Genomic DNA, 15,113 nt, shown 5'->3' with positions numbered 1-15,113 from the left:
ACATACACGATTAGTCCGCATGCGTACTGGCGCTGTACTTATGTTTTGGAGCGCTATTCTTACTTACTTCACTACAAAGTATACGCGAGTATTTGCGTACTGCTGTTGTATAGATTGGAAGAACTTTGTAAAAAAGTTATTTCCAAACTATACGTGATTAGTTTCACTCCGTTGCGTACTGGCCTTGTATAGTTTGGAAAGACGCCGCGACGTAGTCAGTACAGACTATGGGCGTCTGGGTCAGTATACAGTTTGGCAATACGCGTCCGGGGTGTGGTTACATATTAAAATATAATGACCTTTTTAAATATTGTGATTTAAAAGTAAGAATCGATACAGAAAAAAGAATAAAACAACACTTTGATTAAAAAAATATTTATTTAAAACACCTTTAAAAAATGGAGTACATGGCTTACGACAAGTTGCAGCGTAGAACATATCATACGCCACTTTTATTACATGAAATTACAAAAAAAAAAACGCTTTACAAACCGTGCTGCTTACCATCTGAGTTTGAATTTTTTAAATTTATATTTCATTAAAAGATATTTAAAAGCCAACTTTCAAACCCTGGATAAAATATGCAACGCGCTTTGGTACCTTAATATATTTAATTTAATCTATATGTATAAAACAAAATCATATTACACTACAATATGAAAGTCAAGAATAGCTGAACAGATTTTAATATGTTTGATTCGCTGGATTTCGTTTCCTATAGGATTAGAATAACTTAAAAAATTGAGTCTAAAAAAAAAAATTCATCAAGCCGGGCGGAGCTCCGGCAAGCAGCTAGTATTAATTAAATCTACAATAATTAGTACTTGAACAACTATATCTAATTATTACACAAGTGAATCTTAAAATATACTTATATGCGAACGGTTCAAAAAACTAAGTTTATTGTTACAATATACCGCAGGTCCGTCTCTCTGTACGGGGACAACTTGATGCAGCTTCAGTCGCTCGCGTACAGTCACACCGACTTGCGGTCTGTAAACATTGACTTATGTGCGCAAGTTATGTTTAAGTTCATAAAACAATTGACAATGATTCACGAGCTAAACATCAAATTTAATTATGATAAAAATATTGATGGCATCACGCCGGATCAAGGGTGTAGCAGAGATCACGTTTATTAGAAAACTATCAGTTGAAATACATTGCTTATCCAGACGTGGCGTAAGCGTGCAAAGCCCCTTACATATACATAGTGAGTCTGCGTCGAACAAGCGATAAAACATTCGTAGAGCCAAAATATTATGTATACCTCGGGCCTTATCACATGGACAACGTTCTCTGGCACACCCTCGCGAGTCGAGTGTAGCACAAAACGCCTTATCGGTATGTATATTATTCACAGACATCGGCAGTTAAAATATCACATATGTTTTTAAAACATTATAATTCAAAACCGACGTTCAGTTGTAAATTCATAATCATTGAAATGTTTGACTTTTAATGCAAATAGGCCAAATTAATAAATATATTTTCATCGGGTTAAAAAAATCATATTCGGAGGCATGCATGTTTAAAAATTTTCAAAATAAAATAGATATCATTCTATGGAAAGTTAAAACATTACTTAGGTACCAAATTCATTAATTAATAAGACATGCATTATAGGAAATATATTTGAGAAAGAATACATTGTTTCTAATTACCACTACTTAAGAATCAAACGAGAGCTTATTGGGCTAAGTATTGCATCAGTTTCATTATATACATACACATTCAATAGGGAATACATCTAGTGAGGGAATTAGGGCACATATCAGTCACCACGTCACGGCGTAACCGAGTAGGACGAATAGAAATACATTATTGCATAGATTCAGATCACCTAAACGAGTGTGATCCGAGCTTATATACCGCAATCGGCATGTAGTCATTCAACTTTACACGAATCACTAAACGTTATCGCGTCACCAAAATATCACAGAGCACGTCAAACTGTTTTCGTATATTAAAAATGTCTATCGATCGGCCGGTATAATGTGTGTCGTGGAATTAATTCAGCGTCAATGTTTCGAGCTCGGAATGAGCGTGAGATGTGCGGTGTGGCGGGCACGTGCACGAGCGCCACGAGCGTCCTGTCGCGGGCCGCACTTCGCGCACACGGTCAATGTTTACTTCTTGAAGAGCTTGTTCCAATGCATCACTTTGGGCGGGGGGACGCTGGACGTTGAGGGCTGCGGCGCTGACTCCGCTTGCGCCTCTTGAGAGCCTGCGCGCACCAATCACGATTCATTTTATAAAAAGACAATACAATTCAAAATAAAATGTATCACATGAATGTTATGCGAGTTGTGTAATATCTTTAGAAGGAGTGGTTCTATTAAAAATTTATTAATAAAGAAAAATTGACAATATAATTGAAAAAAATAAATCGCACTTGTATAAGATAATTACATGAAAATATTAATTAATTTTTTTGCCGATCTTTGATATGTGTACAAAGTTTAGATTAAATGTGTCTGTATTAAGGTCAACATCGTCTCAACTCTAAAGGAATCAGTTACAAAGATACGTGTAGGTGAAGTTTGGTGTGTGAGTGGAAGGTGAATAAAAAATATTTAGTGTCACTAGTGTGGTTTAGTATGGTGTAGTGTTTATATGTCAGCAATACATACCTCTCTCGGCAAAGCCATGGAAGTACTGCTTATACCGGACAGACTCCCAAATGGCTCGACGCTACTCAACTAGATCCCGTTCTCCCCCGCCGGCACCCGTCTTGTCGGCGATGCAGGAGCGCGCCACAGACGCGAACAACCTAACGAGAGCGTTTATTGTTATTATACTGATTATGTATACCCATATTGTTTGCACAACATTTAGTGGTATTTTACGCTCAGAGACCGAATTGCGATCGCTCATTGAGTGAAAAATTTGCTCACAACGCGTCGTGGTCACAGTGAAGGTCAAAGCGGTGATTAGAGTCACCCGGCACCCAGTCCGCATCGCCTCACCCCCTGCCGTGTTATGGATTTCTATGCGCTCCCTACATCACCTCCGAAGCGTCACCGGGTCGCCAACGTGGGATGCCCTCCCGAGCACTCGGTGACAACTCGCCGCTCGCACGCTTGCCGCGCGTTGACTGCGCCTTGCCAACGCGCGTCTCCCATAAGGACCACAGTCGACTGATTGACGACGAAAGGTCCACCGGTTGACCGCGCTATGTTTATTGGTTATAATCATTGTTCTTATAGTGTGGCGTCAATCCGTGGCACACAAACAACCAGCGGACGCCGGGCGTCAAGGCGGTGCGAGGTTCCGGGTGGCCCTAATGAACTGTGACCATAAAAGATCATCATCGCAAAATTCGCGTTATGACTCTAGCTAAAACGCTCACGGCGCCTTGTTCCAATAATAGAATGACCACATAGGGAAAATAGTGTCGTGCCCGACATACTATTCGACCACAACGCGTAGTGGCAATGAAGAAAAGCCATGACGCATTATGTAGACCTAAAAATAAAACATTAATTGATATTTCATCCTCTTATGAATAATATCTTAAATTTCTATGAGACTTAGCAACTGCTCTATTTCCGTAAAATGGCCACTACACGAGGTGAATCATCTACAAATCAATTCAGCAGTACATTTATATGGAGCTATAATGTTGACACGTTTAAAAAATGAATGAAAATAATAAAATCGTGATGGATTTTAATTGTTGCTAATTTTTTTATTGTGTAGGATGAAATTATAGCCATATATACTATCACGGATGATAATTAAAAAATTTATGATACATCAAAAATAAAACTTAAATTCTTCCCAGGCTCCAGCGTTCCATAATTCTACGATTTTAAAATAAAATAAAGTAATAAAAGTTTATAAATGCTACATATAAACTACCTATTTATCTATCTAATATATTTTAGCGAGCATTTTTTGTACTGGGAAAACTGAGAAACTGCTACCTTATAAAAATTTATATGCAAGGGGTTTGACGGACGATAAATGAATCTGACTTAGATTAATTCAGAAATAATATACTGCACGAAGCTCACTCATTCAGGGAAAATGTCTTAGTTCAGAGTGTAATTATATATTAAAAGAGTAACTACAGGGTGTCTTGACGGTTCTATCTGTAAACTACTTATATATAAACATAAATTTGTAAGTTTGGGTATCCAAGCGTATAATATATTTAAAAAAAAAATATAACAAGATGACTTCAAAAATGTTTTATACACCTATTTGAATTTGAATCAAAAAAATAATTTTATGAAGTGGCCATTTTACGACTCTCTATACCAAAAACATCAAATAGATGAAGTTTAATATGAACTTCAAAATGATTCATACTATGAATTCTTTTTAAGAGCGTATACACACCGAAATTAAGATTATGTATCGTCTCAGTTTTGATACAAAATGCCGCAAGCGGCAGGGCATCTGATTCTGATTTTAAGATGTGTGACCAGTTTAAAAATTTATATTAAGTTTCTATTTATTCCGTTAGTGGGAGGCTAACTTATTTATTAGCTATTTCAACATTTCTAATCAGATTCATATCACAAGACTGGGCTGAAAAGTTCGGATACTGTCACATAAGTAACTACTACTATTATTAAATTGATTGGATTTTTAGTTAACCCCAACCTTAAAAAGTTATGTGTACAAATTTCCCAGCTGTTAACTGCTGACTATATATTTTTGGGATACAGAATTTTGTGTGATGACACTTTCATTACTTTGAAGAAAATGGATAAATATGATTTTATCTGTCAAAAAAGATTTGTCGCATGAGCTGACAAAAACTAACAACGAGTTGATTTTTCAGAGCAATTGCAAAAGCATTGCACCATAAAAAACTGAATGTATGTATCAATATGTGCCAACAGGTGAAACATGGCACCATTAATATCACTTCTGAATCAAAAGGATCGTCGTCTGAGTGGAATACATGTGGTAGACAACTCCAAAGCTTGCAAACTTTTCAGCCCAACTGTTAGGATATTCTTATGATTCACCGAAAGAAGCCATTTTAGCCTTACTGGGCATTAGTTATTCACCATAACCCGACGGACAATCATTTCTAAATTCAACAGTCGATTTGGGCTCTCCGGTGGGTCACAGTCAACCTAACATATATTTTTTCGCTCAATGAGCGTTATCGGTCCTTAAGCGTAACGTAACGTAAAAGTTACATAACTTTACGAGCGGATTTTGTTTAATATTGCTGTTGCTTTTGCTTTGTTGGATTTGAATCCGCCTGGAACAGGATAATAACTGGATAAAAATTTGACAAACTTACAAAAATATGTTACCCGGGTGAAGCCGGCGGGAGCAGCTAGTATATATATAGAAAAAAAGTCGTGTTAGTTACACCACTTATAACTCAAGAACGGCTGGGCGGATTTTAATGAGAATTGCTTTGTTAGATATGTCTCCGCCGGGATTAGTAAAACTGTTAAAAAGGTCATTGGGCATTTGACCCACGGCATACATAAACAAATTTATTTTACAGTTAACTGGCTCTGCAGACTGTATGCAGTCTTTCATGAACCGGGTCAAATATGTCCAATGACATTTGAAAAATATCTACATGGGCGGGCCCGGGTCAACAAGCTAGTTGTATCATAATATGAAAAAATATTAGGGTCGGTGTCACGGCTTCTGTATATATACTTTTTAACTTATTTTAGTTAAAATGACAGATATTGTATAAAAAATTAAGCCAATTTCAGATCTTGATCACTTGATCAGAGACTATGAGCAAGTGGTGAAACCGGTCCTTAGACTTATGATTTAAGCATGAGGTAAGAACTGGGACTTCTATTATTCTTTAGTATTAGCTAATAAAGCTTCAGCAAGGCATAAGAAGCAGATTATCTATTGGTCGCTTAAGAAAAAATTGTGTTCAGTGTGATAAAAGAATAAATTTGAAAGGCACTGTTTCTCTCTCAAGACAAAACTAACTTATTGTATGCCTAAGTATGGTTAATAACAAATTAATGGGTTAAAACAGGGAGAAACTGTGAGTAAAATCCATATCATGAAGTAAAAGTACTCACCTGATACAAAATGAAAAGATAGCTTGCTGTGTTAGTTAGGAAAATTAGGAATAATTGTAGATGAAGATACTATTTGTGTTATTCTAATAAGAAAACAACTAACTCTAACGTATCTCATTACGATAGCATAAAGGTATTCGCAAGACTGAGCTCAAGTAAAAAGTTCAGCGACACTCACTTCTCGATTTCAGGCGCACAGTGGACGAATTCGTGCGACCAAAACTTATATATGGGGTTCTTGATTAGTTCGATGAAGGTGATGAGGAGGCCCCATGGGTGCGGTCGGTTGACGATGAGTCTCTCGAGCAGCATCCTTGTGATCTGCTCCTGCACCGCCTCCGAGTTGGCCTCCGCGAACAGGTAGAGCAGGCAGCAGCTGAAGTAGTGTGTGTGGCTGTTCGGGTACCGAAGCTGGTTCGCGATCGCGTTCAGGAACAGGTAGCTAGAAGTAGATGTGAGGGGTTACAGTAAATGCTGTGCTGCTCATATAGCTAGTTCAAGTAAATGTTAAAGAATACCACTAAACTGTTAAACAGTACTAAAGTAACAAGTGTTTACAGGCGGTGGTGACCACTGCATCAGGTGGCCCACCTGACCTTTGCTTGCTCTGACATAAATAAAATATTGGACCAGTGCAAGCAAGCAAGCAAGACCATCTATTATGTCTGACAAGATTCAATTACGTAAAAAAATGATATAAAAAGTGTACGAAAAAAACGTTATGTCTATTAGGTACGAAAGCACTCACCGCCCCTCATAATCGAAGTCAACAGTGAAGTTCTGGAAGATGTCCATGTGCGCGGAGTGAGCTATAGTGGACATGTTCGGCGTCTGGCCCTTCGCCCTGATGTGAGCGATGGCCTGCGTGCCCACGTACAGCACCACGGCGTTCATCAGCTGGCTGTTGTATCTGCGGCCCGGCTCGTTCACGATCTATAATATGTCTCAAATGATAAACACCATGGGCTTGTACGGTTTTAATAAAAAAAAACATCTACAAAATATACTTAAGACTACATCGCGCAAACGATATGTAATTGCGAAATAATTGCGTTGGTCTGTTGCATTGCTGTATTGTTATTACTAAGGCTTTAGTTATGAGATTTATATAATAATATATTTGAGAATACCCTTTTTCGATAATAAAGTTCGAAAACGCAATTACTTTTAGTTTCCTCGATAGAAAAAAAATCCAAAGTTATCTCTGCAACGGATAACCAGAACCAACTGAAATCTAACTACGGCTTCAATACTTAAAGGAAGGTTATGAGTTTTTGTATTGTAATAAAACTAAACGTTTTGGATATATTATAAAATTTAATTTTTCATAATATGTGTTTAATTCATTAATACGAAGAAAATACTAAAATTAACGCGTATTGCGCCCCGTCTAACAAGAGCCGTCCCGTGTCCCCCGTATCCGCGTTAGTCTGGCTTCGACCGTCAGACGGGGAGGCTGTGTCGCTTGCGCTTACGCACGGATCTGCTACGTAAACAGAGTTTGGTGTCAGTTCACAATGGGAAACAAAGTTAAAAAAGGAAGAAAGAGAAGTGGTTGGCGAAACCACCTAGCTAAACACATGCATGAATTAATGAAGTAAGTAAAACTTTTTACCAGATATCGTTCAGTATGTTAGGTTCATTGACCAGTCTTCGGCTGTAACACTTATTTTAATTTGTAAGAAAATAATAAAATAAAACTCTTTGTAGGGCAAGAAAGCTATCGGCCAAGAGTTATGAAAACAAAGAGAATACTCCTGTTGCTTCGTAAGTTTACTCGGTACCTACCTATCTAGAATATCTCCATCTGCGCGGTAATAAATTGCCTATATCTATGTCCATAGTAGGTACCTATTCTCCTACCTAACCATCTACTGCTAAATCTACGAATTTACAATCACTAAACATATAAATAAAAACAAATATTGACCTCAGCTATAATATTTGACTTATATACATATTATATGTATATATATATTTGCATGTATGTATGTATGAATGTATGTATGTGTATTATAGTCTATACTAGCTTCTGACCGCGACTCCGGCCGCGCGGAAAAATTAAGAAAAATGAAGATTTATTTTTTTTCTACGTATTTTTCCGGGATAAAAAGTAGGTATCCTATTTTATGCCCAGGATAATAAGGTATAATTATACTAAGTTTCATCAAAATCGAACCGTTAGTTTTCACGTGATGCCTTCACATACAGACAGACAGACAGACAGACAGACGTCAGACAGACAGACAGACAGACAGACAGACAGACGGACAGACAGACAGACAGACAAAAAAATTTTTAATCACATATTTGGGTTTGGTATCGATCCAGTAACACCCCCTGCTATTTATTTTTTCAATATTTTCAATGTACAGAATTGACCCTTCTACAGATTTATTATGTGTATAGATTTTCGTATTATCTATATTCTATACTAATATTATAAAGCTGAAGAGTTTGTTTGATTGAGCGCGCTAATCTTAGGAAGTACTTGTCCGATTTGAAAATTTCTTTCGGTGTTAGATAGGCCATTTATCGAGGAAAGCTATAGGCTATGTATCATCACGTTAATACGAACAAGAGCGGAGCACTGCGGGTGAAACTGCGGAGCACAGCTAGTTATATATATTATAGGTATATCATATTAAATTATATATATTTTTTTCTTTAATTATTTATACCTATATCATTTTTTTGTCTGTTTTCTTTTTATTTTTTTTTTAATTTAAACACCACCTACCTATCTCATTCTATTGCATAAAACTAATCCTATCCAAAGGTTGCCTGGCAGAGATCGCTTGACATGAGTACCTATCTTATATGTTTTTCTCTTTTCTTTTTCTTTCCTTCCGTATGTGATAAAGAATTTTGTATTGTATTGTATTATATTTACTCGTTACAACTGTAGCTTTCTTCTGTTACTTATAGGGTAAACGTACCAGATGTTGGCATTTCTCTGCAGAATACAGAAAGAAAACAACAACCTGAAAATTTTGAAGACATGTGTAGAAATGTAAGTATAATTAATCACATGGTGTTGCGAAAAGACTAGTAAGCCGAAAGAGGGTCACACAACTGGTCATTCTGAAATACTTTCGCTCTACGACTTTCGGGAATTCTCAAAAAAAATTTGCTTCTGCATACAAAGTTTGTTAATCATGTGACTTTAGTATTGGGAATTGTTTTTTTTTTTCACGATTTTTCAAAAGTCGTAGAACAAAAGATGTTCAGAATGACGGGTTGTGTGATACCTACCTATCCAGAATATCTACATATCTATTATTACCTACCAACGTTGCGCGTTCGCTGCGCGGTAACAAATTGCCTATCTATGTCCATAGTACCTATTCTCCTACCTAATACAACTACCTAGTATACCTATATATTTACCTACCTACCTATTTACTGCCAAAACTACGAATTTACTCGTTACAACTGTAGCTTTCTTCTATTACTTATAGGGTAAACGTACCAGATGTTGGCATTTCTCTGCAGAATACATTAATTACATCTGATCACACAATGACAGAAAGAAAACAACAACCTGAAAATTTTGAAGAAAAAGAGGATAATGTAGAAATGTAAGTATAATTAATCACATAGAGATGGTAATTCATTCACCACTTTATAGTCCTAACAGTAAATAAAGATTATTTACTAAATTATTTACTAAAGCTTTAAAATAAAGCTTTTTTTCTTCTATTTTTTTTAGACTATCGCTTGACAAAATACAAAATTTACAGAGGCGTGCTTCAATATATAAGACGACAGATAATACCAATGTAAGTTGTAAACCTAATCGGTTGATAAATACGAGTTTGCACAATACTTCTATATAATTAGTCTAATTTCATAATGTGTTTACTTTTTAGACATCTCATTCGCCAGCCGAATCGTTTAATGAAATACAAAATATTCAGAGGCTTGCTGCTATAACTAAGACGCAAAGTAATTCAAATGTAAGTTACAAACATTAAATTCTAAAAGGTATCCTGAACCTAGTTGTAGGATAAATAGCACAATACTTTTATTAAATAGTCTAATTTGGTAATTTGTTTATTTCTAGCTTTCCATACCTCATTCGCCAGCTGAATCAAATGAAGAAGATTTTAAAGTACAACCAGAAGAAAAAAATGATGAAATCAGAGTGGGTGGAAATAGAATTGTAGATTTTATGTATTTATATGAACAGTTACTAGAAATATCACATCATAACTCTCCATTAGGTTGCAACTTTAATCATTTGAAACTATTAGGAAAAAAAAGGAAGGGATTTGTGTCTAAATTTGAGTTTGTTTGCAAAATGTGCAACCTTAAATTGAGTTTAAAGAACTGTATGAGTTTAAAGAACTGTAAAAAATCTAATGATAAAAATGAATTCGACCTAAACGAAAATGTGGTAAGTGCTTTCATGTCTATTGGTTCTGGATACGCGGGCTTAGAAAAGGTATCTGCTTCACTTGAAATACCTTCTATGTCAGATCATTTGTATGCCAAATGTCACACAAGAGTATGTGAACTATGGGAAACGGCAAAAGAAAAATGTATAGAAGAAGCAGCAAAAGAAGAATTTGATTTAGCTGTGCGAGATGGTAATGTTAATGCAGATGGAGTACCTATGATAACCGTTGTTGCTGACGGATGTTGGTCAAAAAGATCATTTAAAAAAAATTACAACGCTTTGTCGGGTGCTGCGGTAATAATTGGATACCGAACAAAAAAAAGTCCTCTACATGGCTGTTAAAAATAAATACTGTATGATTTGTGCACGGTCTGAAAACAAAAAATTGCCAGCTCCCAATCACACGTGTTTTAAAAACTACGAAGGGCCGTCGAGTGGCATGGAATCTGTGGCATTAGTTGAGGGTTTTAAGCACTCTTTACCAAACCAAGGCCTGATCTACTCGAAATTAATTGCTGATGGGGACTCCAGCACATATAAGAGCATTTTAGAGTCAAAACCATATGGGAACTTTTTGGTAGAAAAAATAGAGTGTACTAATCACCTGTTAAGAAATTTTTCAACAAAACTTGACGAGCTAACAAAAAACACTAACTACCCAATAAAATACCGTAAACTTCTTGGAAAGAATATACTGCGCTTACGTAGGTCTGTAAAAGGGGCTGTCAAACACATTAACACCAAAGACATAGATTTTAACCAAAAAGTTATTGAACAAGACAAACAAGACCTAATAAATGTACCAAATCATGTTTTCGGAAATCACAAGTTATGCAAACCTTACTTTTGCAAAAACATTGATCAAAATGAATAAGACTACAAAGTCTTGTTCATTTTGATCAATGTTCATCTACAAAGATGAAATGAAGTCTAGCAATATTTTTACTGCAATCTTAAAAATTATGACCAGATTAGTAAATAATGCCAAATATGATGTAAATAGTAACATTGCAGAAGTTTTCAACAGCGTCATCGCGAAGTTTGTGGGCGGTAAAAGAATTAATTATTCAAGTCGCCGCGCTGTGCTGGGTCAGTTTTATCATTTAACTCTAAAGAACCGCAATCGTATATTTGCAAAAAGATCTTGATGCGAAGTCCTAACCCTACTGTAAAACGCTTAGAGATTACTCGCAATAAAAAAAGAATCGCAGGTTTAAGACGGAGATTATCAAAATCTTGGGTACCAAAAAAGTGTTCAAAGAGTACCACAGACAAACATTATGGCGACTCCTGTCAAAAGCCAGATCTAGAACAAGCTGACTTCGATTTTGCTAAATCAGAGTATATGAAAAAACTTCTGATGAAGATCGCCAGTCTCTTGAAAAAAGAACTGTTTTGCAAGCAGATTCGATTGAGTGGCATCAACAAAGAAAATTACGCCTCACTGCGTCTGCTTTCGGTAAGGTATGTAAAAGAGGCCTTATAAAATGTGCACCTCTTGTAAAAAGCCTTCTTAATGTGACTGGTGATCTGAGCCACGTAAAATCCATTCATTATGGTAAAGAAAACGAAAATATTGCATTAGAACAGTTGGCAGAAGATGATGATAAGTTTGAAGGTATAAAGAAATGTGGATTATTCGTAGACCCTGAACTACCGTTTTTGGCAGCCAGTCCAGATGGATTAAAAGAGAGTCCAGACGGTTCAAATGACAAAATTGTTGAAATTAAGTGTCCATATTCGGCTAGGGATTTGACAGTCGCAGAAGGCATATCAAAAAAGAAAATTATTATCTGGAAACAGGGCAAGGACGGGAACTTTAAAATAAATAAACATCACGACTGGTTCTACCAGGTCTACCAGGGTCAGCTCCATATTACAAGGAAGGAAATTTGTTTGTTTGGTGTTTGGACAGAAAAAGATATGAAAATAGAAGCCATAAAAAGAGATGACGACTTCTGGAAGACCAACATGGAAACGAAATTAAAAACATTTTATTATGATTGTTTACTACCAGAAATTATTGATTCAAGACTGGACAGAAAAATGGAAATTCGTGAGCCACACTATATTTTGGAAGCAATAAACAAGAAGAGACAGAAAAACGAAAAAAAAAAATAATACTTTCCGCGATTGTTTTGCCAGAAGTGAAGCGGAAAAAGTAATTTAATGCATGTGTCTACCGAGCGCACAGTGGAGACCAGGAGACGATCAGGCTCACAGAGTACCTAATCACTTAGGTACTCTGTGTGACCGCCTCACGGCGGCGGACGCTGCTCAACACAAATACCCTTCCGCTCAGCTTGTGTTACAGGGGGATTTTAATACCCAACACCAGGAGTGGCTATACCCATACCAGTACACTGACCTCGCTGGGAGAGAGATGCGTGCTATATATGCCGGAGTCCCTCAGGGATCAGTTCTCTCCGCAACACTCTTCCTGCTACACATCAACGATCTGCTGAAACCCGGTATCTATGGGTACGCAGACGATAGCACTGTTGTGGAGAGATATGTATCCAGCGCGCGAGCCAGTACGGCCCAAATTCAGTCTCTACGGGAGGCGATGGTTGGTCGCATGAACTTGTCCTTACAGGCGGTCTCCGACTGGGGCGATGCCAATCTGTCAAGTTCAATGCGTTTAAGACCCAGGCGTGACCGGACCGGACTAAGCGGTTCTGTTCCACATTCTTTATCCGAACCGCGAGGGACTGGAACATGCTTCCTGAGTCTGTGTTCCCCGACGAGTACAATATTGGGGTATTCAAGCATAGAGTGAACAGGTACCTTCTAGGGAAGCGCGTTCCATCTTAGGCCACATCTCAGCTTAACATCAGGGCCTTTAGACAAACGTACGTAACGCCATGGAATAGAAACTGCTAACGCTAATTATTGACATAAGCTCATGACATTTTGGTAATGGTTCGGTCACACTACCAAAGACGACGACGACCACGACCAAAATTCCAATCTTGCCGAAATTTGTTCAAAATCTTTTAGTTATGGTAATCTTTTAATCATTAGTTCAAATAAAAAATTTCGAGGTCAATTAATAAAAAAAATAGGGTTTTTTTGCGATTTTCGCCGAGATGGTAAGTTTATCATACAACCACGTCACAATAAATACATTGGCACAAAAGTTACCGTCTCACTTTGCTTGACAAGTTGGAAGCAATTTAGAAGACAAAAACTTATCGCCCCAGACAATATTATTCTTTACTCTTACTACATCATACCGATAAACACTTATCAACATTTAGTACTATCATAATAGTTATCTCATAATAATAATTATCTCATACATTTTCTTTCATCTGTTTCAGCAACTAAAAAATACAACATGCTGACCCGCAAGGCAGTAGCTAAGGACATGGAGAATAAATTAAAAGCTACACTCCATGATTTGAAAGTTTCACAATCTTTATGTGAAAAACTCATATAAGAGCGGGATGAAAGTGAATTAGAAATTCAAGAAATAATTAAAAAGAACTCTCTTCTAAAAGCCGAGCTGGCTGAACTACACATGAAATACATTTATAGTGAAGACAAGTGCAAAGCCCTCCAAGACGTTGTGGACAGCTTCCAGCAGTGCTCTAGTGACCATGAGATAGCTCTTAGCCGTATCGCTGAGTTGGAATGTAGCTTAATGGAAGTGCAAGAGGACAATCCCAAGCGGCAATGCAACACACCAAGTAGTCTTCATGATGAATTAGTTGAATGTGGACAGTTAAGTGGCTCTGTAAACTTTAAAAAAATCAATTTCTCTTCACATAAGAAGTTGAAAAAATACCTTAGATTAAGTAAGTTTATCAAGCGTACCCAATCAATTGTTAGGAAGAGTTCTTTAAAAAATGTAGTTCAATTAGAGAAAGACAAGAAAAACCTGGTTCAAGAGTTAGACAAATATCATAGGGATCTAGAATATTATAAAATCTTGTATGATGTAGAAACAAATGAATTAAAGGAGAAGATAGACTCTTTAAGTTATATGTTAAATGATGTCAACCAGAAATATTCTGCTGCTCAAATACAAATAAACGAGCATATACAACAGACAGATGACTTAATTAAATTGAGTACTGAAAATATGGATCGCTTTGAGTCGCTGACCAATAAATATGTATGTCAGTGTTCAAAAAGTAACAATGAGCAAACGTCGCCCCATAAGCTTGACTGCACAGACATACATAGTGTACCTGTGACAACAATTTCAACTAGTAAAACTAAACACCTTTCCGAGCAGGAAATTATTGTGTTGTCAGATAATATTGGTCAGGGTTTTGGCGCTATGCTCAACAATTTAGGGCTTAAAGTCACTAATATTTGCACTCCTAACAGTTCATTTAATTATATAATCAAATCACTTGACCATTTCAGCTTTAATAAGAATAATATTGTAATTATACTTTATGGAGATAGTTTAAATGTAAAAAATAAGGATATTGATGTAGGATTTCAAAAAATGTTGGAAATTAGTAGTAAGACTAAATGTAAATTTATGTTGTGTACATTGCCATACCTACTTGGTTTGACACAAGAACAAAATAGATTAATTCATAATATGAATTTAAAATTGTATAATGTAACAAATCATCATTGTGATGCATTTATTTACTTTGACATTAATTTGTGTATTAAATCTTTTACTTTGACAAAGAATACAGTGTATCTGCCATCTAGAT

The 15,113-nt window shown here is 36.4% G+C and overlaps 1 protein-coding gene across 4 annotated transcripts in view; it reads right to left on the bottom strand.

Annotated features, from left to right (window-relative positions):
• Positions 1-359: 359 nt before the first annotated feature.
• Positions 360-15,113, bottom strand: part of LOC123705509 (CCR4-NOT transcription complex subunit 1) — a 34,807-nt gene continuing 20,053 nt past the window's right edge. For 3 of the 4 annotated variants that reach the window (XM_045654304.1, XM_045654306.1, XM_045654305.1), the window contains exons 14-17: positions 6,778-6,962; positions 6,208-6,471; positions 2,634-2,773; positions 360-2,227 (exon numbers count right to left, since the gene is read on the bottom strand). In XM_045654304.1, coding sequence (XP_045510260.1) covers positions 2,695-2,773; positions 6,208-6,471; positions 6,778-6,962 — 528 coding nt within the window. In that variant the 3' untranslated portion in view covers positions 360-2,227; positions 2,634-2,694. Of the gene's footprint in view, positions 2,228-2,633; positions 2,774-6,203; positions 6,472-6,777; positions 6,963-15,113 lie in introns of those variants that run through there. The other variant, XM_045654307.1, reaches the window with a different exon arrangement.

The sequence above is a fragment of the Colias croceus genome, chromosome Z, assembly GCF_905220415.1.
Source record: "Colias croceus chromosome Z, ilColCroc2.1".
Taxonomy (NCBI): Eukaryota; Metazoa; Arthropoda; class Insecta; order Lepidoptera; family Pieridae; genus Colias; species Colias croceus.
Note: the sequence above shows the minus strand (reverse complement) of the source record. Positions and strands in the feature narration are given on the sequence as shown.